The sequence below is a fragment of the Clinocottus analis genome, unplaced genomic scaffold (genome assembly GCF_023055335.1).
Source record: "Clinocottus analis isolate CAN_PGR_092001 unplaced genomic scaffold, fCliAna1.0.p SCAF_33, whole genome shotgun sequence".
In the NCBI taxonomy this organism is placed as follows: Eukaryota; Metazoa; Chordata; class Actinopteri; order Perciformes; family Cottidae; genus Clinocottus; species Clinocottus analis.
Window position 1 is genome coordinate 293,026 of NW_027176076.1, and position 26,405 is coordinate 319,430.

Genomic DNA, 26,405 nt, shown 5'->3' on the forward strand with positions numbered 1-26,405 from the left:
GACAACCTTGCTTCATTCATTGATTAATATCTAGATGTAGTAAATGTTTTTTCAAGATGAACAAATGTGACTGTTTCAAGGTTAAAGTTTGGATGAATACTCAATGATTCTATGAACAGCTACTGTTCGGGGGCTTTCTCCTGTAATGTTTAACTGTATATGATGGGCAATGTTAGTCAGAGGAGGTTGTGTCCCAAAGTGAAGGGACTCCAGCTTTGAGCTCCTGCTGTGTCCAGCTTCACTGCCCCCGGCTCCAATTAGAATTCCTCAGAGGCCTCGTGTGAAATCTTGCAGTGTGGACCTGATCGGAGTTGGTTCTGTCGTCTTCCCCAAATTGACTGACATAATGAAGACTCTTCAATACATACATATACAGCGCTAATACATTGTAGAGATTTCACAGGTACCCTCAAAGCCATCTGTAAGTTTAGTGCTGTGATAATGAAATGGAGATGGCTTACTGTTGGTAGAAAGTTACATGTAGCACTTGCTCTCCTATCATTCATTAGGAAAGGGACATCTCTGGAAATGCGCCAGATTCAAGGGTCACAGCCCTGCTCACACATTTACAATATCTGTAAAATCTTTCTCTCCAGGGGGCTGGATAAAGGCTTAAAGGTGCCTTTGAGGTCAGAACTACAACTCTGAAACTAAATAGTTTGCTAACTGGCAACTGGCAGCACTGTCGCAGCCAAGGTACCGTGTGCATTGCGTGGCCTGTCTGGACTTAGTGTTGATTTTACTCTGTCTGCATATGTGATATAGATATACTATAAAACCAGTGATTTAGCACCCTGTTTTTTTGTACTGATTTTCAATTGTTGGCAGACAGTTCTAACCTCAACAAAGATTAAAGTTACATTATTTAGTTCCTCATATTGTTTTATATGGATCCATACTTTCTGTGGAGCAGTTAATTTATGGTGGCTTTACTGCTTTTCATCCTAAGGTATCTGTGTAAAATTGTATTTCTTGAGACACTCACACATTGACTGATATGTGTTATAAACGCCTGTCCAGTATTTTATTACAAAAACTGCTGCAGCAAATATTTAAAAAGCTTTTTAAACTGTTACCAAGCGTGTCGTCAACACTTTAAGCACCCATAGACGACACTAGATGGCGCCACATGTGTCAAGGCAATGTGTTGGTATTTTGCACAGTATATTCCTAACAGATCTGTCATAACATGGCAGATTATTGAGATGTCGACGTAATAGATTTAATTCTTTTTCACATTTGAGTGAAGTCATTTCAGATGCACGAATTTAAGTTTGCATTTTTATTTTCACCTCGCGATAAGTTATCATGACACCACTTCAAAGTGCAATGCAAACATGTTAAACTCCTGTACCTGTAGATTATTAAAACAACAAAGCTTCATACCTTTTCATGAAGGGGACTCGTAAATTAGTGTATATATATATATATATATATATATATATATATATATATATATATATATATATATATATATATATATATATATATATGATTGATTGATTGATTGATTGATTGCATTATTTAGCAAGTTGCTTTGTCGAGTATCTGCATTCTAGAAAAGTGTCTGTTACAGTATGATGGGGACATATTCTACTCCGTATTCTGCTGATACTATTATAATCTGATGTGTGTGATATTCTGTTTTGACTAGTATGCGTGTGTCAGAGTCACTAGAAATAGTCCACAGCACAAATGTGAATTGTTGCTTTACAGTATAGTAAGAAAACACGGCCTACGGCACGTGTGAAGAAAAATTCCTTAAACAACGTCCATAACAGAGTTTATAACAGACTCCTAATCATTTTGTGAGGAGGATAGCTGCAGGGCGCCTTCATCATCGATGCACATTGGTTGCAGTTTCAGTCGGCTCATCAGGCCTCGCCTCTCCGTGTGTGCAGGCTGCGTTGGAGGACAGGAATGTGACTGCAGGGGAGTATGATATTCTCAGGACGGGGCCGCAGGGTCGGTTCCGGCGTGTTTAGGTATGTGCGTGCATGTGTGCGCGCGCTATTACCGTAGGTGGGGTGTTGAGGCAGTCGCACACTGCCTGTGGAAGTAGAAGGGCCTCTAGCGCCAGACATTAGTACTGGTCTGGTTGCTCACGCTTCCTATCGGATCCACAGCGCGAGCATCGCAGTGTCTCGGCAGGAACACGGTCGGGCGCGTGGACAGGCGGCCGTAGCTCCGCAGAGCCCTCACCGTCTCCCCGGGCATTCACCGGACTACGTCGACGAGTCGTTTTGTCTTTCCTTTTTTGGTTCATATCTGAGGTCCGGTCTACGCTACAGTCTCTCTCGCTGCAGGGCCTCTTCAGTTTACTGGTGCGGGCGTGTGTGTGTGTGTGTGTCTGTGTGTGGGTGGGGGGTGGGGGGAGGTGAGAGGGTTGCGGGGAAGAAGAAGAAGAAGAAGAAGAAGAAGAAAAAAGTGGGTGTTTGCTGCTCACTGGTGTTCCGGCAGCAGCGGCGGCGGCGGCGGCGGCGAGCGCAGCGAAGTGTCCTCGATGGCGGGCTGGAAGGACTGCTCGGTGCAGGAGAAGTATCGGCTGGTTGTGGTCGGAGGCGGTGGCGTCGGGAAATCAGCCCTGACTATCCAGTTTATCCAGGTCAGTAGCGTGCACCCTTCCCTTGAATTAAGCCCCACGGCCGTGATTTGATTAGCCGAAAACACGGCAAAAGAACGGGGAGGCCATACACGAGAACCCCGTCAGCGAGCACCGGGGTCCGTTTTCTTGACTACTTTGCTGAGGCCTGCCACTATTTACTGAGGGGCTGTTAGGAGACGCTGGGAAGCGGTGGCAAGACGTATTGTGTGAATAAAACGAGGAAGGACGGCTGTCACTTTAACTCGACAATAACGGAGAGCTCCACTTCCACTTTGCAGTTCACAGTTGCTGGTCGGAAAAGAACACGAAGTGGGTCCGTGGAGCTCCCGAGTTGCCCGGTTTTTATTAACTTGCTGCAAAGTACAGCAGCGTATTTCGAGCCCCTGCGAAGATTGAGTCTGCAATGGCTTACCGAGCCAGAAAGAGTTTCGGGTAGAAGTGTTAAAGCTGTGGCAGTGCAAAGAAAAGTTGCACATAACTCTCTGTCCCTGTAAAAATAGCATTTGAGCACTGAGCGAGCACAGAGAGCGAAAGTACTTACTATTATTTTATTTTTTTTAGACCCACCTACTGTCACGGTGTCATATTTAAACTAGACAGAGAAGATCTGTCAGAGTTGAATGACAGTGTAATAAGCAACAGCAGCACAACATGTCCATTGAAAGATGATTAACTTTTATATTCAGAAGTAAGTAGACTTTCACCAAGGCAAGCTGCTGGTTTACCTCATTCGTAGCGCGTAGAGCAACTGAAGTAGTACACTAATGTAAATATTCTCAGAGATTACATTTTTTTCCTCCTTTTTACTTCAAAACTCACTTGTGTCACATATAAAAGACACGTAAAGAGTTACCTCCCTTTATCCCTGGTTGCATTCCACCACACTGCAGACTTACCCTGCCTTGCTTTGACCTTCCAGGCTTTCATAACAGTCATTTAAGCAAGAGCCCCGGAAAGCCCACACACACACACACACACACACACACACACACACACACACACACACACACACACACACACACACACACACGCACGCACGCTATGTGAGAGAGATGACAAACTTTGCCCTTTGCCCTGTGTGTTTCCCCCTCGTGTCAGTGTGTTACTGATCAGACTACAAGCAGCTGCATGTCTCCACACTGTCAGACAATGGTACCCGGTTTAGTGTGTGTGTGTGTGTGTGTGTGTGTGTGTGTGTGTGTGTGTGTGTGTGTGTGTGTTGTGCCTAATGAGGGTTCAAAAAGCTCATTAACTCCATTCCAAGTAAAAAGGGATCGGATTGCCGTGGCACAGATTTTTGCCATAGCCTACTGACCTGAAGTCAGTAATGCTATAATATATATATATATATATATATATATATATATATATATATATATATATATTATAATGGAAGACCATACTTGATATCAGCAATTAAAGGTAACACCTAAAGACCAAGCAAAGATGGATTTTGCATTATATTAAGATAGTTTTACATGCAAATTAATATGACAGCCACAACAATGTTCAGCTAATTCAAAAGTCCACTCTTGAAAGATCTATAGCACCTTATTTCTGCCAGGTGTGTGAATTCAACACAATAAATCAGGCTCTTGCTATACATTTCATCTGGGAGGTAAACAGTAAAGAGTACCAGTGTAAAGTATACCAGCATTTTTTTGTGTATTCAGTGTGACCAACAGTAATTTCCTGGCATACCGAGTGCCGTGAAAGTGAGAGAGATTGAGATCTTAACTGCAACATGCATCCTTGTCAGAAGTTTCTTGAAGTCGCTTGCCAAGGGAAAAGACCTAACAGCTGAATGTGAAGTTGAGGCTTTCCCAAGAACTATGCTGGGTGTTCAGGAGTGGGGGGTCTGAGTCCGTCTGGGTGGGTTTATGGTCATGGACCATGTGGAATTTGGCTTTTTGGCCAAAGAAAGTCCCTCTCCAACAGCTCTTAGGACCTTCTGGTTTTGTATGGCATGACGTGCTTCCTGAATCACCCAAAGTGTGTGTGTGTGTGTGTGTGTGTGTGTGTGTGTGTGTGTGTGTGTGTGTGTCTGTGTGTTTGTGGTATTCTTAACAATGTTGGATTCAGTGTCATGCATTTGGCCAAAAATATCAAGTAGTTGAACGTGAGTCATTACAGAATTACTTTTATTTACAGTTCTTATAAAATGGAACGCATTTGAACATTCAGACCAGACCTCCTGTATGTCCTAATCTCAGTAAGACGATGCTACCACAAGTGCCATAAGTCTCTATCTAACACCCCGAAAGCTTTTTTTTAAACTCTTGGTTGGTTTGCGACGGCTTCTGAGAAACGCTGTTGCAACACTTTCTTCAAACAGTATTTGTTTCTAATGGATACGGTTTCCATGAAATTTATGACTTAACAAAAATTGAATGATTTGATTTCTGCTGACTGAGAGAATTTAGCGATTGATAGCTTGTCAAGCAGCTAAGGCGTTCATATTGTTTGTTTGTGTGTTTTATCCAGTCAATCATCACAATACAATAAGTAAAGCCACAATGTTATATAGAAAACAGAAAGACAGAAAATGTATAGGTAGAAGCAAAAATGCGTATATATTCCTATCCTAAATTATTATCATCAATTAAATCAGAAAATTAATTCAAAATAAAAAATACATTTCATTCACACTTGTAACCCTCAAAAATTGTTTTATTAATAATCCTTTTGAAAACCAAAAATGAGTTGACCATTCTTACATTCATGTTAGCTTTATTCTCTAATTGAACTCCTACAATAGAAATCCATCTTCTTTTAATCCCTTTATTTAGCTTTTTGTACACTAAATTTACAAACATCTCTAAAATAATATTTACACTCATGTATTGAAAACAACCTTTGTACACAGTCTGGCAGTGACTTTGCTTTAGCTCTGTACATTGTCTGCAATATTTTTTAATAAATCAAATCATTCAATTTCATAACATGAGATCTGAACAACAATGGATTTGTGTGCTCGTAGTAACCAGCATTATTCATGATGCGTATCAGTAGGTTAGCGAAACAAGGCTCTTTAAGGTAATTGTGTAAGCAGTGTACCTTCATATTTAAGAGGGACTCTGACAGTTTTAATATCAAGAAAGGGTCTTTCTGTGGCATCATGGGTTATTAGTTTTTGTGTGCAGGAATGTGTGTGCGTGTGTGTGTGTGTGTGTGTATGAAAGAAACCACTTTAAGACAAGTCTTTCAATCACATGATATTTGAAAATGTTCAATAATAATCAAAACTATTTTTTGATTATCAAACATACCAAACTATTCAATGTACAACAGCTGTCAAAACAAAAGTATCCCTCCAAAAATGTTGGCCATAAAAACGTAGAATTTATACCAGGAATTATGCGATCAAATAAATAAACAAGACTTTGAATTGATTAATTCCAACTTCGGACAGTTTTTGATACTCAATACACATTCCGTCGTTTCTCAGAAGTACTGAGTTTCAAAGCCCAGTGCTAATCACAAGGGTGCTGAGCAGAGTCTGAGACGACTACTGTGCTTTAGCAGGGACTTCAGGGAGTCGGACGATACGATGATGTCGCTAGCACTAACACAGTGGCAGGTCCCTGGATGCTGCTGGCCGCCCTAATGCCAAGCAGTTGACTCAAGCTGAGATAGCATTGGGATGACATAACATTGAGTCATCTGACAGAAGTTGTGGAACACGGTGTGTTATTTTCTTTTAAATGTGACGATTGGAACAGAGGAAGCATCCCTACTGAGGGAAAACATGACTCACATTGGCCATATGAAGACTGCATGTGTGGTGTGTGTGCGTGTGTGTCTGTAGGTTGTTTTTTCCCTGAGAAATAATGGCACTTCAAAAACAGACCTAATTTAGTAACCAAAGAAGCTACTGGAATGAAACATCTCTATAATGAGATGTTGTGTGATCTGATTGCTGGATGAAAAGCATGGCACTGCTTGCTCACATGCTTGCTAATATTAGAGTGGTGGCTGCCCTGGGCACCGAAGGATTCATGCACGAGAACAGAATCATGACTGATCAAGTCCAGACAGATTAGTTGAGGATTTTTGTGGAACCTCAGCTGGATTTACAGCACATTGGTCCCTCTCGTTCTTTCTCTCATACTCCTAATCCATTTTCCTCATATCTCACATATTTTTTGATAACTTAAGATATGAGGTAATTTGGAAGGAATGTTGCAGTAAGTAATAATTTGTTAGAATAAACATGGATTGGAAATGCAGCTTTCCTTGGGCATGTGCAGGCAAGGTGTGGTAGAAATAGTACTGTTGAATGTGGTGAGCATCGTTTTATGTGAATTTCTCAGAAAAAGCCAAAGGTGGTTCGTGTTTGCAGCAATGCGTGCGTGTGTGTGTGTGTGTGCGTGCGTGTGTGTGTGCGCACAGAGATTTAGTTTAGTTGTATGTAACGCAGTGGCGGTCTGTGGTGTTGGCTATTAAGCCAGCTGTGATCGCAGCGGAAAAAAAAGTGTCACAGACCAACACACTCATACAGTCCACTCTGCCACACGACTCCACCACGAGCATACAGGGCGAGGGAACTGACCAGCGGAGCCACTCCACATGACGAGAAGAAAAAAATGGAGATGCCGTGAGCAAGGTGCGAGGTGCGAGTCACACGCAATACAATACAAGGAAATGCACCCGACGAGGGGCAGCACAACAAGGGGAGAGCACAACCCGTCGGCTCAACACAAATGCATGTTGTCCAAATTTATCAACAAAACCGCCACACTGACCCTACACAGTGCAGACTTGACATTACAGCACAGTTGCGCATGGGTAGAAACACCGGCACCCCAAGGTGCAGCAGTAACAACAGCGCTGTGGCTAGTTTATGATTTAATACAACTGCATCAGCATTTCACCAACCAGATGCACATAAACCTCTGTGGGAAAGGGGTCATCAGTAAGTCCTGAGATTCTAGCTTCTAGGTTTTGACAGGCTAAAGCTTAGTTTATGGTTCTGCGTCAAGTCGACGCCATACCTACGCGGTCAACGTGACGCCGTCGTTGAGCATTCGAAGTTCTGCGTCGAGGGACCGCGTTGCTCTGCAATTCACCGCCATGCGCCCAGGGCGGTGTGGCTGTGTGGTATCAGGCGTTATAGCCGAAACCTTGCTTTTTCTTGTGGTCACAGTAAACAACAGTAAACAATGACGGCCGAGGTGGAGCAGCTGCATATTAGAGTCCGAGCTCTTAAATATTGAAGAGCAAATGCTTATCTTGTAAATGTTGAACGCATGCAACAGAGAAGATGTTTGCGGAGGTGGTCTGTACGACCACTCAAAAAAAAAGCAACTGCCGGAAATTACGTTCTGAACGGAACAATGACAGTGCTTGCAGTCCGCGTCAACGCAACGCGTAGTTAGGATTTTTTGGAGGTGTAGGGTCTGCGTCGACGGCGTAGCGACGGCGTCGACCATAATATTAGCTGTAGAAGGCCCTGACGGCACCGCCCCCCCTCACTCAGAGTGATTAGGACAGAACTAGCTAGCAGGCGTCACCGTGTTTAACCGGTGGAGGGAGAGAAGACAGAGACAAGAAAGGGAGACATAGAGAAAGACAGAGGTGAGATGTGATTGGTCAAAGAGCGTTAAAGTTATAGCTATAAAATAGCTATGACTTTGTGATTCTGTTTGGGCCAGCAGAGAAGGCTTAGCTGGCCGATGGCCCGCCACAGTGATGTAACTACATACACAACATACTCTTAACCCACTTTTGGACAAAGGCAGTTTTGTTGCTTTCTGTCTGGCTCTGTGATATGTCACATGCCATACTGGTAAGTGCAAACAGTTCCATTTAGTCTAGCGCTCCATCATCCCCTTTAAGGGAGGTAATATCTTTTCTTTGTAATGGCAGGTGATGAGAGTGCATTGTTTGTTTAGCTGTGTAGCAGAGTCACCTGTTGATTTCTCATAGAGCAGAATCAAGCAGTAGTTCCTGTTATACTATTTCTATTGCTGGGTAAGCACAAGGCTCTTCATTGGTGGCTATGAGGCCAATAAGTACACATGTGCATTGACAATATCTAAATCTAATGTGTAGATTGCCATGAAATATACTGAGCACATTCTTGCTCCCCAGAGGAAGAACCATTTCAATTTGACCCTCATGCAAAAAAGGCGAGCTTCTGACACACAATATCATACAAAGTTATGGACAGGCTTGTGTGAAATGTACATTCATGCCTCAGGGGACATAAACCCCTTTGATTGTCTTGACCGCATGACCTTTCCTCCAGTGCGACCCTGAGGATGTATTTGACAGTTTTTGATCCAAAAATGCTATGGATAATTAGATACAAATTAGAAATAAAAATAATGTCCAATCAGTATACTCTTTGTGCGATCCAGCACTCTTAAATAGTGGGATGTGATGAACAGTGCTGAACCAAAGGCTTCTCGTGAGGCTTCATTTTAGTTTTGGTTTGTTTGAATGCATGGATAAATACAATCCTGTTGCTGAGATTATTTGCTTAAATCTGGCAAAATGCCATGCAGCACACCATAGGAATGTTCATGCCAAAAGAAGTTGGGGATCTGTACAGACACTCCCAACCATCTGGGAAAGCTCAAGAGACTGGCAGGTCATCCCTCTCGCTCCGAGCTAATGAGAAACTAATGACTATCCACGGAGGGAGACTGCTTTTCATCAGCAATAGCATTAACATACAATAAAGGCGTTAATACAACGTAAGGCTCAAGTGGATTATTGCATATTTGGTCTGTTGGTACCAGTGTTTTATAGTCATGCTCACAGTAGAAAGGATCCATTGTCAATGAGAAGAAATAACACAAGTAGATGTTCTGTTTCACAAAAAGCTTTACATAAACATTTCACCTTCCCTTTATGTCCGTTTCTTGTGTGACTTTTAGTGGCCTTTGCACTTGTTTACTAAAGTTACACATACATACACACACACACACACACACACACACACGTGGCCTAAAACTGAAGAAAAAAAACAATAGATACCACTCACCTTCTTTGTGAGTGTGCTTCCTCATTCTGCACACATATTCTGTATGTATGTTTGCATTGTGTTTGTTATAAGTTAGTTCTTTGTTTTGCTTTTCCAAAATAACTTCCCAATTATAATGCCATTTTTTTAAACAATGAATTAAGTTACATTACACAATAATTTCCTTGTTCAGTAAAAGACAAACTTTATCTGACTTGTTGCCTTACCGTGTTCATTATCTGATAGGACAGAACATATGTTGCACACCTCCTCAAGCTGAGAGAAATGCCAGTAATTATTAGAATTTCCACTAACTTGCGCAGACACTGACTCATTTGCAGCCTTGAATGCAATAGAGGAGCTCCATGTGAGAAATGTTCCAGAGGAGCTCAAGTGAGCTATTATCATTTGTCAAGCTCATATCAAAAGTATGTCTTTGAGGTTGATGAGATAGAAATAGAAATATAAGCTGCATGTGTGTACGTGATCGATGCTCTTTAAAGTTAAACCCCTTTTGTGAAGCATCTTCTCTTCTCGAAAAGCCAAGTTTTGTTAGCTGGAAGCATAGGTGTGACTCAGAATGTTACCCACACCTTTACAGATCTGAAATCAGGTGATGATTTTTGCCACTTCTGTCTCACTCCCTCTCTCTGCTGCAACAGCCACGAAGAACAATAATGCTGATAAATACTGTAGCATAGGCATGTATGTACAAGTCACAAAGTAAGGAACAAGGAAAAGAGAAGGTCATTATTATCCATCTATCATAGACTAGGTATCCATTGTGTTTTAGCATTGTTTTGCACAATATTCACTTTGGTGAATTGGTGAAATGTCTTGACATTAGTGTTATGGAGAACAATAATCAATTTTGAGTGGGTGTTTGGGTACACCACTCAACCACACTTATTTTCGACTAATAACGTGACAGAGGCGATGATTATATTTGAATGAATACAAATATACCAGCCTAGAATGTCACGCTGCAATAATATGCAGATTCTAAAGAAAACTTAAGTCTGATTAAAAACTCTGCATTGGAGGATGAAGATGTCCTATAGGTACTAATTACCTACAGAATAAAGTACTTTCTGAGTACAACAAATATTTATCCAAGCTAGATTTAACAATAATCAGCAGCATGTGACCTGAGTATTGAAAGCTGGCATTGGATTTCTGGTAATATGAATAATCTTGTTTACTGATTTGTTGATCAGATGGTTGAACGAACCAGGTCTCTTTTGAGAAAGAGACCCCTTGCCTTAATAAGTACCTTACTTACCTGTATGGTTAGATGTTGATGAAATATAATTTAAAAAATGAACTTGATCTCCATTGACCGTTGCCGAAAAAAAATGCTGTTAAAGAATACAAATAAAAAAGTAGTATGTTTTAATAGCGACCGACTGTTTGATCAGAGAAGCTTTCTGCTTCGTCTTCTTGGACCGTCTCAAAATTCCGTTCAAAGCAACGTTTCCTCTCTAACCATTTATTTTGTTGAAAACTCTGGGGGACCCATGTAATCGCCACAGTGTCCCACTGAGCTGTTCAGTGGCCAATTGTATCGGACTATGCTGGAAGAGGTCAGCTTGATAACAAAAAGATTCTTTCCTGTATGATTGAATTTCAGTTTATTTTCAGAGCATATTATATTTTTGGTGGCTATTAGCTGAGTTATTAATTGTTTCAAGATTTAAGTTTTTCAGGAGGCATGCTTTTGTGTAGTATGTTGATGGTATTATTAGTTTCTAGAAATAACTTTCCCTTTTACAGCCTGATTGTTGTCCAATTCTAGATGTAACATACACAATGCCATAAATGTGTAAAATTAGTATGTGCTAAATATGACTTGCAACCAAATTGTGTTCTGGGGATTAATTTTATGCATTTTCCACATAAAATTACTGTTTTTTTAATGATAGCAATATAAGGAGAACAACAATGTGTATGTATACTTTTAACTCCTTGTAACATTGCCCTCTGATCGGTAAAACAAAAATCCCATATTCACCTGTGAGTTCCCTTGTTGTTTTCCGGTCACTGCCTCTCAGATAGTCAGACAGACAGAGAGGGCAGCCGGTTCCTCCGTGTTGTTTTTTTGGCTATTGTTCTGTATTCACACATCTGTCTGTTTCAGAATAACTGGCCACAGTATCAGGTCTCGCATCGCAGAGTCATATAACAACAACTCTGGCTATGGGAAACTGACATGTTGACTATTTAAGCAACCCAGTCCCACCATCATCTAACATTTAGCATTCCAAATTCATGTCAATTTGTTCCTGTGACAAGCCAATATTTTATTCAGCATACTACTGATACTACTGTTGATTTTATATATGGTGTTTGTCATTATTGGGCCCTTTTTGAGCATTGTCTGCGCTGTTATTTAAAGCAAAACAGCCTCCTGTAATGTGCCACATGCAGAAGAGGCATTTTCCTGCAGCTTAGTTGATAGAACACAATGAATGGTTCTTTTTAGATGACTATGTTTGTCTCTGATGCCGGGCCCTGAGCGGCCTGCCTGCCAGGCAGCTGGTGGACATTTGGCACGTCTCATGCAGACACCGTCCAGAGGCCTGCGGGGCACCTGCTGTCCATCAGGGGGAGGTGAGGCATGGAATGAGACAGCCCCTCGACAGGTGACAGTACAGCATGGCGCTCCGTCCAATGTGTGGATAGCCGAGTGGGACTTGTGTCCTCCTCTGTCCCACTGATAAGACAACAGATCGTAATCAGAGAGGATGTTCAGTAAGCGTCAGGTACACAAGTAGATACATTTAGCAATATCTGAGTTCAGCTGAGTCAATGACACAGCTGTTGTGTGACTGTTAAACAGATCTAACTCATGCAGCAAATGTGACTGAGTTTTCAGCACCAGTTGGTGTCGGCAAGCCCGATGCAGACTTTTGCATTGGCACACACCAACAGCTGCCTAAAAAGTGTTTAGTATGTCCAACCAAAACATTGTCCACTGACAGCCAAGTGTCTCAAGATGGTAGTTCAAGCATGTAGAGCACAGGCTTCTGTGCACACACAAGACACGCACCTTGTTGACAAGCTGATCTTTTAAAAGTTAAATCTACTAACTCGTCAGGTGTTAGGCCAGCAGAAGCTTTCGGGGTAGCTTCACCTACATTGGGTTGAGATCTGATTGACATCATTGTCATACTCAAAGATTTTAGTGAGCTGTCCAGCATCTGCATTAATGTATTTATTATAACAGTTAAGCTTTAACCATTCCTCATTTGTATTTGCCTTTATTTTCTTCAAATAAAATGACTTTTGATGATGGTGACTGGGCAGGCAGGGAGGAAGCGCCAGAGGGATAAAGATGTGTCCATTAGGCGTGGTTTATGAGGAGTTGCCTGCTCCAGTAATAACATTTCTGCTGCCTGTGTTGTAGGATCTGCTGGCCTAAAAGGACACAGCAGTGATTCTGCTGTGTGTCTGACATGATGCCAGTCAGTGGCCCCATTTCCTTTGACATATCACTCCATGCTAAGAATTATAGTCTGCAGCAGAGTACACGGGTGCAGAAATCCACACTCAGCAGTTCAGATGAGGATCAGAGGAGAGAGGGGAGTTGGTGGGGAAGATAAATACATTTCTGCAGGTGCTGTACAGTTCAATCTTTATAGTTAAGTGTTCAGGAGCTACTTGATCATTGTAAAGGAGGCAGCAGTAGACAATACTTCCTGTGGTGCAATATGTTATTTCAGAGTACATATCATTTTATTTGGTCAACCAAATCTTGAAATTCTCAGAGAGTTCTTGATTTTGAGCGCTGATCTGCATCCCATTATTTGGCCGGTCATACGGTTTTCCTGAAAACCATAGACTACAGACTATTAGGCACACTTCGTTGAGTGACTTTGAATGGGTTTTTGAAAGTCACACAGTAGTTTCTCTGTCCACGCGGCCACTGCAGTAGCTGGTGTCCTCTCATTGAGCCGTCACAGTACAGCTTTGTTGATGTGAGCATGTGCAGTTCTACTTCTGCTGCAAGACGAGAAGGGGAAGAGGAATGAAACACAAACATACGCAAACACTATACTGTTTGAGGCGATGGGTCGCATTCAGTCTCAGGATTTATTGTGACATACTTTATGTTCTTAAAGTCAGAATGACGATGAGCTTTACTGGGTGACATGTTATGCTGTTGGTCTTTTACTGTATTTAGTTTATATTATAATCCTCACTCCCTGACTACAGGAACTTCACTGCCACATTACCAGCTGTTCTGTCACTGTCTTGCTTAATTTCTCCTTAAATTCAACCCCATTTAATTTCTGGTGATTTTGATGGTGTCACATGGGCCAAGGTTTTCCTACTTCCACAAAAGCAAGCATTGATGAGGATACACCAGAGCAAATTGCAGTCCGGTGGGAATCACCATGTCTTATCAAAATATGTCTTTATTATATTCCCAGCAAAGCAAGGAAGGGCCCTCAAGAAAATGGCATTGATAACCCACCAATGGCTGGGCTTAGGATAGGCTTAATACAGGGAGGGGGAACATTAGTGCTGTCACATGATCAGCTCGAACAATGAGGGCGGTTTACACAGTTCTCCCTCTTTGTGTTGTTCTGCTTAATCAGTTTGTGGGCTTCTAAAGTAGTTACACAGGTCTCCACTTACAATTCAGCAAAATGTTCTTATGGAACGGAGATAAAGAAATAGTTTGTAGTGTGACCACTAAAAGGCAAACAGGCTGCTTTGAGGCAAATGATCGGGTGGAAAAAGGTCTGTAAAGGCCACCTCTTTGATTTTGCACCTTTGTGTGGGTTCAAAAGTGTTCAGAGCCCAGCACACATTGATATTTAGCAGGGCAATTGAAGTCGTAATGTCAGAGAGGTTAGAAGAGAGCCAGGGGGTTCACTGGTGGGACATTTATTCTCTGCTTTATTCTCTGCATGAGTGCTATCCCAACTTTGTGCTAGCTGGACCGTTCACATACTGTATGTAACTTATATTTATAGTGAAACACCAGTATGTCTAAGTCCAACAGAGTTGTGCTTGATTGATGGCAACGAATGAAAAGGCTCATGGTATTTTATAGATATAGATATATACAGAGATATAAGTAGTTTGGAAATTACTCCTATGTGTAACAATGATAATTCAATCTGCAACTAAATCACAGGGATCAGGAAATATGGCAATACATTACAAACCCTTAATGTTTAAAAGTGAAGATGTATGGTAAATATAGCAGAGATATTCATCTCAATCTCAATTTGAACTGCATTTCAAAACTGCATGCATGCAAAGCCATTGGAAGTGCAGTAGATAAAACCATGGAGGAGCACGACAAAATCTAATTTACGACATTTGCTAAAGCTGCTCCATTAGTCTATTTATCGACTAACCAATGAACAGAACATTCATCTGTAATGATTTTAAATTGGTAGTAATGTCAACGCTCTGATTTTAGCTTGTCAGCTGTAGGGATTTGGTGGTTGTCTTTATCATATATGACAGTAAACTGAATATCTGGGTGTATAAAACAATCTTGGGCTCTGGTCAATTATGGTATTTGGCTGGCTTTATATGATATTTTAGAGACAAAACAACAGGTCGATTCATAGGTAGATTCACCATCTGCAGCTTTCACAGTTACAATGGACAGTTTAGGCAATAGGTTTACATTTTCTGGGGCTTTGCTCACAGCCTGTTTAATCATCTGATCACTTGATACCAACTGGACTGGTCACTCGAATAAGTGAAGTGACAGCCCCCTTGGCTCAGTGGTCCAGTGGTTTACACCACTAGGATTGTAAAAACATGAGTATCCACAAACAAACAAGCTAAGACCCGAAGAAGACCATTTGTGGTTGAAAAACAAGGCCATGCAAAATGTAATAATTGGTTTTCATTCATGAAGCTGACTGCTACTCCACACACGCAAAAACAATTGTGGATATGCATGGGCCACCTGAAAGTCCAAAAACTAGAGCATTAGCTTACACTAATTGGCAAGACTCTTTGAATGGATTTGTAATTATTTTTCCACAACTTGGACCTTGTTTTTGCAGTGTTGCTCATCATTTCTGTTTCTTATACTTTAAATTGAATGATCCGTGAACTTAAGGGTCTGTGTTTTCACTGAGGTCATTGTACTGGATGGATGCGAGTTATGCCAATAGTTTGTTTTGTGGGGCAGCGTTTCAGTGGTCGTCCAGCATTTAAGGACAACGGAATGATTTAAGGGACAAGCTATTGATCTGTTCCGCATTAGGAGGAAGAGAGCTTGTAAGAGTGATGGGCATAGGTTCATTTAATCCCGCATCAAGCCAAGGTCCAGTGGTACACCTCGACTGCATTCTCTTTTGTGAACATTCAATGAATGTGTTGTCACGGTGGGTGTTGAACCTGCGATGCGATCATGCAGCTTTACTGCTTGATTTTGAAAATAACTATAGGGGTCAATTAAAAATGTTTTGTTATTTTCAAGTCATTGTCTACAGCAATGTGTACAGTCTTCAAGCGTTCCCAGCTTTAACAGAATACTCCCCAGTGGCTCTTTAAAGCAGTGAACACACTGTGTGCTCTCTTTCTCTCCGTGTGTATTAGGTATTGAATCAGTGACCTTTCTGGTTTGTATGAGCTCATGGGAAAAGTGGGTGTTTCCACAGGAAGTTAATGCCTTTCCCTCCCCCTCTTCTTCTCTCGCGCTCCCACTCCATGTTGCCTACAGTCTCCCTCCCCCTAAAAACTTGCATTTTCTCTTATTATTTTCCACTATTTCTCACTTCAAGCACTCTAAAGTACTCAACAAAACAATGCCCCTCAAACAAATTCCTGTGCCACTTGTGTGAAACCCTGTGAAACATGGAAAGAGAGGCGATGATGGAGGAGGACAGACGGACGGTGTAAAAATACAAAGGAATTGGTCCTCACTTCCATCTGTTTAACATTAAACCATCTTGGTGGCTATTTGATTACTGACAGCTGTCCAGTGTGCAACCCAAGAGGTTCAGCGAAGGTTATGATACACATATGCCCCCAGTCAAATTTCTCTTTTTGCTCCCTGTTACACTGCTTTGGTGCTTATGTAATCAAGAAAGAGAGTTATCCTGAAAGGTTAAAGTGCAAAAGTACAAAAAAGCATGTATAGTTAGACAAATGTATTTAGTCAATTAAATAAATCATACCAGTTAACCGTCAAAGGGAAACATAACAAAAAAGACAGGCCGGAATATGTATTTCACTTTACATCTTTTTATGAATGTATTAGTTGATGTGTTATTATCAGAAATGGATCATCACAAACTGTGACATTCTGCCGCTGTTTAGCTAAACACACACACACACACACACACACACACACACACACACACACCTACCTCTTCCTATCCAGCTTCTTGGTGCTGATGTCCGGTTGTATTGCTCTGTCCTCAGGTTATCGGGAACTCAAGTCGAGTAATGTTCGATGCCGGCACTTTGTCAAAATATGATAAAATCTTTGTGTGTGTGTGTGTGTACATATATATATATATATATATATATATATATATATATATATATATATATATATATATATATTTATCAGTGGCAGTCTGTGGTTTTGGTCAGTACGCAGTACTTTATTGTTTAACAGTGAGATCGCAGCATGCATCAGGAAAATATAGTAGGTACACCCTCAGGTTTACCCTCATCTCTTTAGATGCTGTGTGTTTTTGTTGATTAATTGGTGAAGGGGTTTTTTTTTGGTGGTGGTGATGGAAATCTCTTTTCTTTTTGCATCGGTGCTGAAGCTGTGGTTTTGTGCTCCGTATCGTTAATGATGCTATACTGGTAACTAGTCAAAGAGGCAGCTCTAACCCAACGAGTAGGATAACAGACAGAGATGGGAAGGGATCTATATTTAGTTTTCGTAAAGCTGTTTTTGTGGAGAGGAAGTGGGTGCATAGTGCAAGCATGATGTTGATTACACGCCTACACGTATCACCCCATTCTTGTTTTCCTTGATGCTGACAACTGGCAGTCAGACAGGATTCATTGCTTTATGTCTCGACTGAAGAGCAGTCGGCTAAAAAGAAACCTGAGAAGGTGCTTCAAATAATTCTATGAATATATTCAAATTCTGATTCTTAGATAGATAGATAGATAGATAGATAGATAGATAGATAGATAGATAGATAGATAGATAGATAGATAGATAGATAGATAGATAGATAGAATTCAAATAACTGTAGAAATTAAATTAAATGTAAACAGAGTGTGCAAAATATGTAAAATATATATACGCAATAGAATATGTTTACAATTATAGAATTTGAAACTTAAAATTGAATAGTAAGGCAGTTTGGAAGACAGAAAAATACAATGATTTGATACTATCTATGTGGTTTATTTTGCAAAGATTTTTCTAATTCTATTGGTCTTTAAATGCATCACTTACAGTGTGTACTAAGTATTCGTAGTTGATCCACAAGAAGTTTATCAACAGCCAATTTGATAATCGTGTAATCATTCAAGCCATTTTATGAAGCAAATATGCTCAGTATTTTATGGTTCAAGCTTCTCAAATGTGATGACTTGCTGCTTTCCTCTTTTATATTGTTGTCAATTAAATTTGTTTGTGAACTGGACTGTTTGGACAGACTTGTTTGAAGACATAAAATTGGACCGTAATGGGCACTTTGCAGTATTATTTATTGACAAAATGTTTAACTGATTAGTCTAAAATAATAGGTAATCAATAATAAGAACAGCCCTTCACAAAAAGTTGTGCTGCAGCTGAGACTCATCCACCGGCCCTGTCTTCATGCAGAAAACAAGCCTCTAATGTTGTCCCGCTGCGAGCGCACATGTGCTGTGCTTGGGTGGAGGACTGAGATGCATGGCTGGAATGCCGGAGGCAAACTGAGTGACAGGTTTGGACTTTAGTAGGTAGGCAGGGCAGGGGAACATGTCGTCTGTGACATCACCACCACCCTAAGGCTCGGCCAGGCCAGTTGCCTGCTGCAGAGGTGGAGTTTCCTTCCTGGTGAGCTGACCAAGGCTGAGTGCGGCCTGATCCACCTTGACACCAACATCTAAACTTTGCTGCAGCTTGATTCTTCACACTTTTGGAGTTCTCTCTCTCTCTGTTTTCCTTGGTTCTCCAAATCTAATAATTGTTGTTCTTTGTACAGTGTACTCATCCAACAATTTTCTTTTAGCAGGGGAGATAATCCAAGGATGTTTGTTAACCTAGATTTACAGCTCACAAATGCACACGACCATGATGGTGGTCATGTCAGCACAGGCCTAATGATTGCTTCAGTGAAGCTTGAGTTTTTTCTTGCACAATGTTGTTGGCTCTGTTCAAACACTAATTTACCTCAGCTAGCAATGTTGCTGCAGAACTCTTCTGCTGTAAATGCCTCAACTTGTGCTGTATGGGGAGTGCACTTGGATTACGTATATGAGAAGAGGTCTTTTAGTATTGAATCTTTTTAGATCTAGTGCATACAGGCTACTGTTGACCATTTGAGTATTGGATCATGTGTGTGTGTGTGTGTGTGTGTGTGTGTGTGTGTGTGTGTGTGTGTGTGTGTGTGCGTAATCTACACTCACACTTCAGGATCTGAGCTGTGAGTGTCAGCTGTCTCCTTATGACAGCTGTCCAATGTTTTCATAGAAATCTGTCTAGGAATCCGTCTGCCCCTGAGTACCTGTACACTGAAGTCACTGCTTGTCTTGTAAATATGTTGGATAACATCTGAGATTTTTCCTTTATTATGTAAATATCATGCTGGAATTAGGGAATATTATAACGAGAGATTTTTTTTAAACGTTTTTGGACATACACAAACTAAACAATAAAAAATATTCATTGTAAAAAAATACACAAAAAAGGCAGATACATTTCTAATGAAAAGAATCAATAGTTACAGTAAATTAGTATGTATGTAAACATTTATCTAAACCTTTGTGTTTAGATAAATGTAACTAAATGTCTTCTTACTTAAAAGCAGGCTTTGCTGCAGTAAATTGAATAAAATGGGCAATGTTTTGACACTCAAACCTAACTTTCAGGGCAGGTTTCACTACTTGGTCAGCGGTCAAAGAGAACAGAGGTTTAATACCCCGCCCTAGTTGCAGGTTGTGGCTGCAGGAGTAGCTTGTGGGTGCTATTGCTCCCCAAGAACTTGGGGCAGCTCTACTTGACTCATAGAGCATGATTCATTCTGTTATATTTGATGAAGTCATGGACTAATATAAGGATTTACATATTACTGGACATCACTCAAGGCTGGCTTATGTCACATAGTTATTGGTAGTCCTCCTGAGTCATGTTGCACTCCCTCACCCAGCCCATTGCCCTCTTAGTGCTGGCTCTGGTGCTGCTGGCAACACATAACAGCCTCATCTATCAGAGGAAACGACTCTGAGAGAATCAGCTCAGCCAGAACAGAGCGCAAGGCAGCTACACTACGTCGCATGTGGGCGGGTGGGGAGGAAAAGCCCAAGGAGTATGCTGCTCAATGCGGCTCCCCGAGGTTGACAGAATAGGAATAAGAGCTTGACGGGAAGCTGAGGTCACGTGCTGAAGCAACGGCTGGGAAAGTGGTGGTACTGGTGGCGGGAGGGACGGGAAACACCAGTAGCTCCGTTTTCTTCTCTCTTTCTCTTTCTGTGTCTGTCTGGTCATCTGAAGGCACACTGGCAGTGCTGTGGAGCTTGTTCTAGGACACACAGTAATACTGATGAATTATTGAACAGTGGGGAGTGGATGTGACACAGGTCAGCAGGCTGCAGAGCAGACTGCAGAGCGAGTGGGGAAAATTACCTGCATCTCCTGCAACAACAGGGAGCTGCAGGTGAGAATACATTGTTTATGTGCCAAAGACAATGAGTTGGAATCACAAACATTCACATGTTAAATTTAAAGCTTTACGCTATGACTGATATTGATATTTGAGAGTTTAAAAGATTTAAAGACAATATATCAACTCATGACATGTTTAAGCTCATGAGTTTGGTTATTTGGATTAAGATATAGCGTGCACTGAATATGAGTTCGGTAATGTAATGTGGATAAAGCTGCAACGTTTCAATTACTTTATTACTCTGTGCATAGCAACTTTTCAGCAAACGTTTTCTTTGTTCGTCTTCTCAAATGGTAGAATTTCATAGGATTTTCTTTGCCATACATGATAGGAAGTAGTTTTATATGTTTGACTATTGGTCATATAACAAACAATTTCCTTGGACTGGGAGAAACTATTTTCGGAAAAAACGAATAACAAATAGTCGAGAAAATGATCGGTTCATTAAATAATAATGAAAGTAATTTTCACTTGCAGCCGTGTTTCTTAATTACTTGAAAAATAATTACGGTGTTTCTGTAATATATCTACTTATTACCTATCAGCCAACATTGTATAATCCTATACTTATGATTTCTCCATGATAAGATAAACTCTGCTTATTGTATTTGTCATCCAGATTTATCTAATCGTAATTAGCGTCGTCATTTACCTGCTTCTTTTTCCTGATCAGCTTTCAATATGTTACTTAAAGACTCTGATGAAATGTGGCATTAAGTGTCACTCGTGTGTTCCTGGCTGTCCAATAACAGCAAATAGACACACAAACCACTGTAAATGTAAAAGTTTAATGAGATAATCCTTCATTTGTACTGAATTGCAGAATTACAGCAGCAAGAGACATATAGTAAAATAAAAATGTATATATGTATGTGTATATATATATAGATAGATAGATAGATAGATAGATAGATAGATAGATAGATAAATAGATAGATAGATAGAAAGAAATAAACAGAGTAAAGAATCTACAATAGCAGTATTAATTTGGCGTGTTGTTAGGGAAACAGGGGATCTTGTCTGTTTTTTTTTGTTCTCGTGATCGTTCTGTGTTTTAGGGTGTTGGTTTGAAATTCCCCGAGCTCTCCCCTCAGCTGTCACCACTTAACTCGTCCCCGAGCAGAGCGAGAACTACAAAACATGGCAAAAATGTAAAAAATGCATGACTCCTCCTCGGCCGGCTCCCTGCCCCCAAACCCCACCCTTTCAGTTTAGGTTACTAGGAGACTAGATATTGGCCCCAGAATGAAGGCATCAAATCCTTCAGTAGTGAGTAGCGTGACGGATGCAACTGAAGAAACATCTACTGAATGTGTTATTGGCAAAAAAAAACAGCCTGCTGTCACAGCCTAAGCACTGCTTGTTGTGTGAGGGAATATTTATTTACATGACATTTTTTGTGTAAGTGTCTACAGACAGTGTGTTTACCTCCTGTCTGCAGTGCAGTTGTAAAGGTAGAGGTCATTACGACGGTGTTGTTGTAACCAAAAACACAAGGACAGAGTGGCTGCTTGTTCTCATATCCATTCATTGTGAAGCCAGCTGATTTTAAGTCTCTGTGTCCCAAATCCATGGTGCATACTTTTTCTAAGAAAGATTTAAGTATATTGTGAGGACGCTGGTGAGTGACAAAATAAAGTGTACTCAGTTGGCAGTGGGCATACTAGGCACAAATTAAAATTGAAAGTCTCTTCACAGCTGCAAAAATGAATTGTGGATGGTGGTTAAGCAGCCACAAGAACACCTCCCAAACCCCTCTTCGAAAAATTCTTGTTGCCTCTTTAAGTATAATTGGCAGTGTTACTCAAAAGTTGCAGTTTGGTTGCCTTTTGAACTGCTTAATTTCCTGTCGGTATGTAACAGTAAAGCATGTTTGTGTCTTGCACGCTTACTGCAGCAGTGTACTATATATATATATATATATATATATATATATATATATATATATATATATATATATATATATATATATATCAAATACTGTATGCAGTTGGTATGTAATTGGTCACAAGCTTGTGTCTCAATCTGACATAATGTATGGACTCCACACATATTCATAGTGTCTGTTTTGTCCTCTTCTTTCTCTCCTGCAGTCATACTTTGTCACCGACTATGATCCCACAATTGAAGACTCTTACACCAAGCAGTGTGTGATTGACGAAAGGGCGGCTAGACTTGACAGTAAGTGAACTTGGCTAAACAAACATGACAAGAATAAATACAAACAAACATGACAAGAATAAATACACTTATACACACAAAGACTACACATGCAGTCTATGTGTATGTTCTAACACATTGTACTTGAGGAATTGATGGGAAAAGTATATTTTGCTGAAGGTTAGTGTGTGTGTCTGCGTGTGTGTGTGTGTGTGTGTGTGTGTGTGTGTGTGTGTGTGTGTGTGTGTGTGTGTGTGTGTGTGTGTTCCCTCTAGTCCTCGACACGGCTGGACAGGAAGAGTTTGGAGCCATGAGAGAACAATACATGAGGACAGGGGAGGGCTTCCTGCTCGTCTTCTCAGTCACTGACAGAGGAAGGTGAGTGACAGTTCTCGTCATGTGCAAACTCACAGCTACAAGTGCACTTCTCTCTCTTTCTGTTTGCTCATCTCTGTTTACTGTTCACAATTACACACGCGCTTTCACCCCTCCTCTGCCTCTCGCTCTACTAAAACCATAAATCTTGCACCGATACTCTCACTTGTTGCCGCTTGTACTTCCGGACCCGCTGCTGTTGTTCTTGTTGTCATTTTCTTTTGTTCTTAACGTTCCTTCCTCACCCTGTTCTCTTAAATTAATGTGTTGGTGTACTTTAGCTTCCTCTTTAAATCCTATGTGCTTGAACAATAGTATATGTTATAACTGTAAAACTTGGCAAGAAGTTAATAACTTTTTGAAATATTCATGACGCTGAGTTCATTTAAGTTCTTCTAGGCATTAACAGACTTTTAACCGCTTAAACCAACTCGCGAGTAAGAGTCCTCCTGTGCAGCTAAACATATTTCAAATTGTATTTTATACTATAGTTGAAACAATAAAGACACCAAATATGTGCGGTTTCATTTTGGGGAAAGGTATATAAAAAGATGCACAATACATGTAGAATATTTCCAAATATGTAATGTAATGATGCAATTACACTGTAAAGCAGTCTTCAATTACTCTTAATTTAATGTAAACATAATTTAGCTTCCACAAACAGAATATACACAATCTATTACTGTCAAGCGGTAGACAGTGAGACTGTCATCAAAATAAAATGCTGATAAAGATTGTGCGCACCTGCAAGCCATGGCAGACTCCGCCACTACCAATAGAAACTTCAACATAGACATAAAAACTGAATGTAAATATTTTAAATTACTTTTGCAGGAGAAACGTAAGCCAAAAAATATGTATATAAAAAACGGTTTCATTTCATTGAAATCTTATAAATTAGATGATTCGAGAGATTTGAGTGATTTTACAGCTATGTGATGTCACCTTGTTGTATGACACATGTATAGTAGTCTTCTGTTAATCCCCACCCCTGTCTTTGTGTGCAGTGGGCTGCATTCCCCTGCCCTCAACCCACAACCTCCTCCCAGTGTTTATGTAATAAACGGTCTTTCCTTCCTCCATTTATACTAGTCAAGTCTTTCCAGATTTACTATGTGCTCACCGAGCTGTCTGCGGCCCCGTGGCTGGAATGGCGTCCTGGGTTGTGGTTGCATTCTGCCCCCGCCCTCCCTCCCAGATTGACACTCTAATTTTCTCATGGTCTTTATGTTATAGTGGGACCACGGTCAGTTCAGTGCACAAAGCTGAACCTCAGACAAACACATTTTATGTTTCTGTAATAGTGTGGCTGACTTTTTGTTCTATCCGCTGACGCTTTCAGCCCTTCAGTTTGATCCACAGCGGCGGCGACCCCAACTTCTGGGTGTGTTTGTGTGTAGCTACATTGCAATGTTGGGCACATGGGCATTTTTAGATGAATACATGCATCTACTCATTAAAAAACATTATATAACCTGCCTGTGCGGAAAACTTCACATAACACCATGTAACATGTTTTACAGCTTTGAAGAAATCTACAAATTCCAAAGACAAATTCTCAGAGTGAAAGACAGAGATGAATTCCCGATGATCCTTGTAGGAAACAAAGCAGATCTGGAACAACAGAGACAAGTGAGTCCAACAGATTGCAGAGATATGAACCCACTGACTGACAGACGCTCACCCTGTTTGATCATCTGAAAAGACGACATCAAGTGGAGGATTAACATTTGCATATTTAAAAGTGGAAGCAAGCGTTGCAGCTGCAGCTCGCTGCCAAGATACTGCAAGATGTTAATGAAAGAATAAAAATGACTCTAGAAATGGTGGTGTCAGGAGGGGAAGATGGATGGAGAGAAAAGGGAGTGTGAAGAAATGATTAATGTTCCGCCTGTTGATAAGCAGTTGCTCGTCACTTCCTGCAGTGAGTCCACACCACCCCCTTATGGTGAAAACAAGCTCCACAGGCACTTCACCGCTTCATCTCTACATGTCTGAAGAGAACACTACATTCAGGTTTCAGCCCATCATTATTCTCTCCTTCCTTTTGCCTCAGGTAACCCAGGAAGAGGGCCAGCAGCTGGCCAGACAACTGAAGGTCACATATATGGAGGCTTCAGCCAAAATACGTATGAACGTAGACCAGGCTTTCCACGAGCTGGTTAGAGTAATCAGGTTGGTGATTTATAAATGCAACGTCAACATGTTGTGCTTTTAGCGACTCGCATTTGCAAACGCAAGAAAGATGAACATTCGGGCACTACAGTAATAGCTGTTAATATTGTAGAATATAATGAAGGCCTTGGTGGCCCCGGGATTAAGTCGATGACCATGAATCACAACCCGGCCAAAAGATTTTTGTTGAATGAAAAGAATACAAAAATAAATAAACTTGAAGTTAAGATGTTTTTTGTTAAAATAAAAAACATATAAATGTAATATTTAATAAGAGTTTCACAAAACTCAGTTGATCTGCCTCATCAAGACTGTGCGTGGTTTGATGCATATTTTTTGCCTGAGCAAATACCCCCACTAATGTCATCACTTTTTGACTCAAATGTTACTTCAAATGGGAGTAAAGATGTGATTATTTGCGTGTCGCCCACTTTGAGCCAGAGATAAAAATAAAAGATTAAAACAGCACTGTCAGAAATCTCAGAGAAATAAACAAAACCGTTCTCAATTTGTTTGAAAACTCAATTTATGTCATTTGTGCTTTAAACAAAAGAAAAAAGAGAGATCACAAAAGTACACAGTTCAGTGTGTCCTGATAGTTTTACTTTCTCCCAACTCCCAGGAAATTCCAGGAGCAGGAATGTCCACCCTCGCCTGAACCTACAAGAAAAGAGAAAGACAAGAGCGGCTGCCATTGTGTGATCGTCTGAGGCGGCCTTATCACTGTAACTCATGCAGCTGCTCTCTACAACCCCACCCACTCTGCCTAACATCACATCCTTAGTGGATGACTGACCGCTGCCTTCTCCTCGTGCATGACTTCAGACAGCCTTTTCTGAGATACTTTGACCAGGAAGTGCTGTCCCCAGGACATCACTATGGACAACTGACAATGCCAAATTTTAACACCACTCTACCTTCAGCCGTAATCTAATTCACACGAGAGAGTCCCAACACTAAACATTGCCTTCCGAATCAGCCTGATAAATTAATGTTTTGTACTCTGAAGGACTTCTCTTGCCTTGTAGTGACATTTGTACTTGCTACCGAGATTGAATGAAAACAATATATCCAGAATGTTAATGAGTTTCTTTAGTTTCCAGCGTATGACCAGAGCAGAGAGATTATCTTATGGAACTTTGTGTAAGTCGTGCCATATCCACCTTTTACCCCCATGTGCTAATCTGCTACTGTACATATGTGACATTTGTTGTGATTTTCAAAGTGTACTTCTAATGATCTATTAAATCACCACAGTACAGTGTGTGAGATTGAGTTTGGTTTTACATATATG

General features: G+C 40.7%; 1 protein-coding gene across 1 annotated transcript; it reads left to right on the forward strand.

Moving 5' to 3' along the window:
- The first annotated feature begins 2,402 nt into the window (after window positions 1–2,402).
- Window positions 2,403–26,405, forward strand: rras2 (RAS related 2). Its single transcript, XM_068595968.1, has 6 exons — window positions 2,403–2,605; window positions 22,492–22,579; window positions 22,834–22,936; window positions 24,460–24,568; window positions 24,993–25,111; window positions 25,734–26,405. Exons 1-6 carry the CDS (start codon window positions 2,504–2,506, stop codon window positions 25,819–25,821), a joined length of 609 nt encoding a protein of 202 aa, XP_068452069.1. The 5' UTR covers window positions 2,403–2,503; the 3' UTR covers window positions 25,822–26,405.

Bases quoted from the DNA above. Each gene is read 5' to 3' on its own strand.
- rras2 (XM_068595968.1), top strand. From the start codon at position 2,504: ATGGCGGGCTGGAAGGACTGCTCGGTGCAGGAGAAGTATCGGCTGGTT. The intron at 24,569-24,992 runs GTGAGTCCAACA...CTTTTGCCTCAG, and splicing joins ATCTGGAACAACAGAGACAA to GTAACCCAGGAAGAGGGCCA. The intron at 25,112-25,733 runs GTTGGTGATTTA...CCCAACTCCCAG, and splicing joins GAGCTGGTTAGAGTAATCAG to GAAATTCCAGGAGCAGGAAT.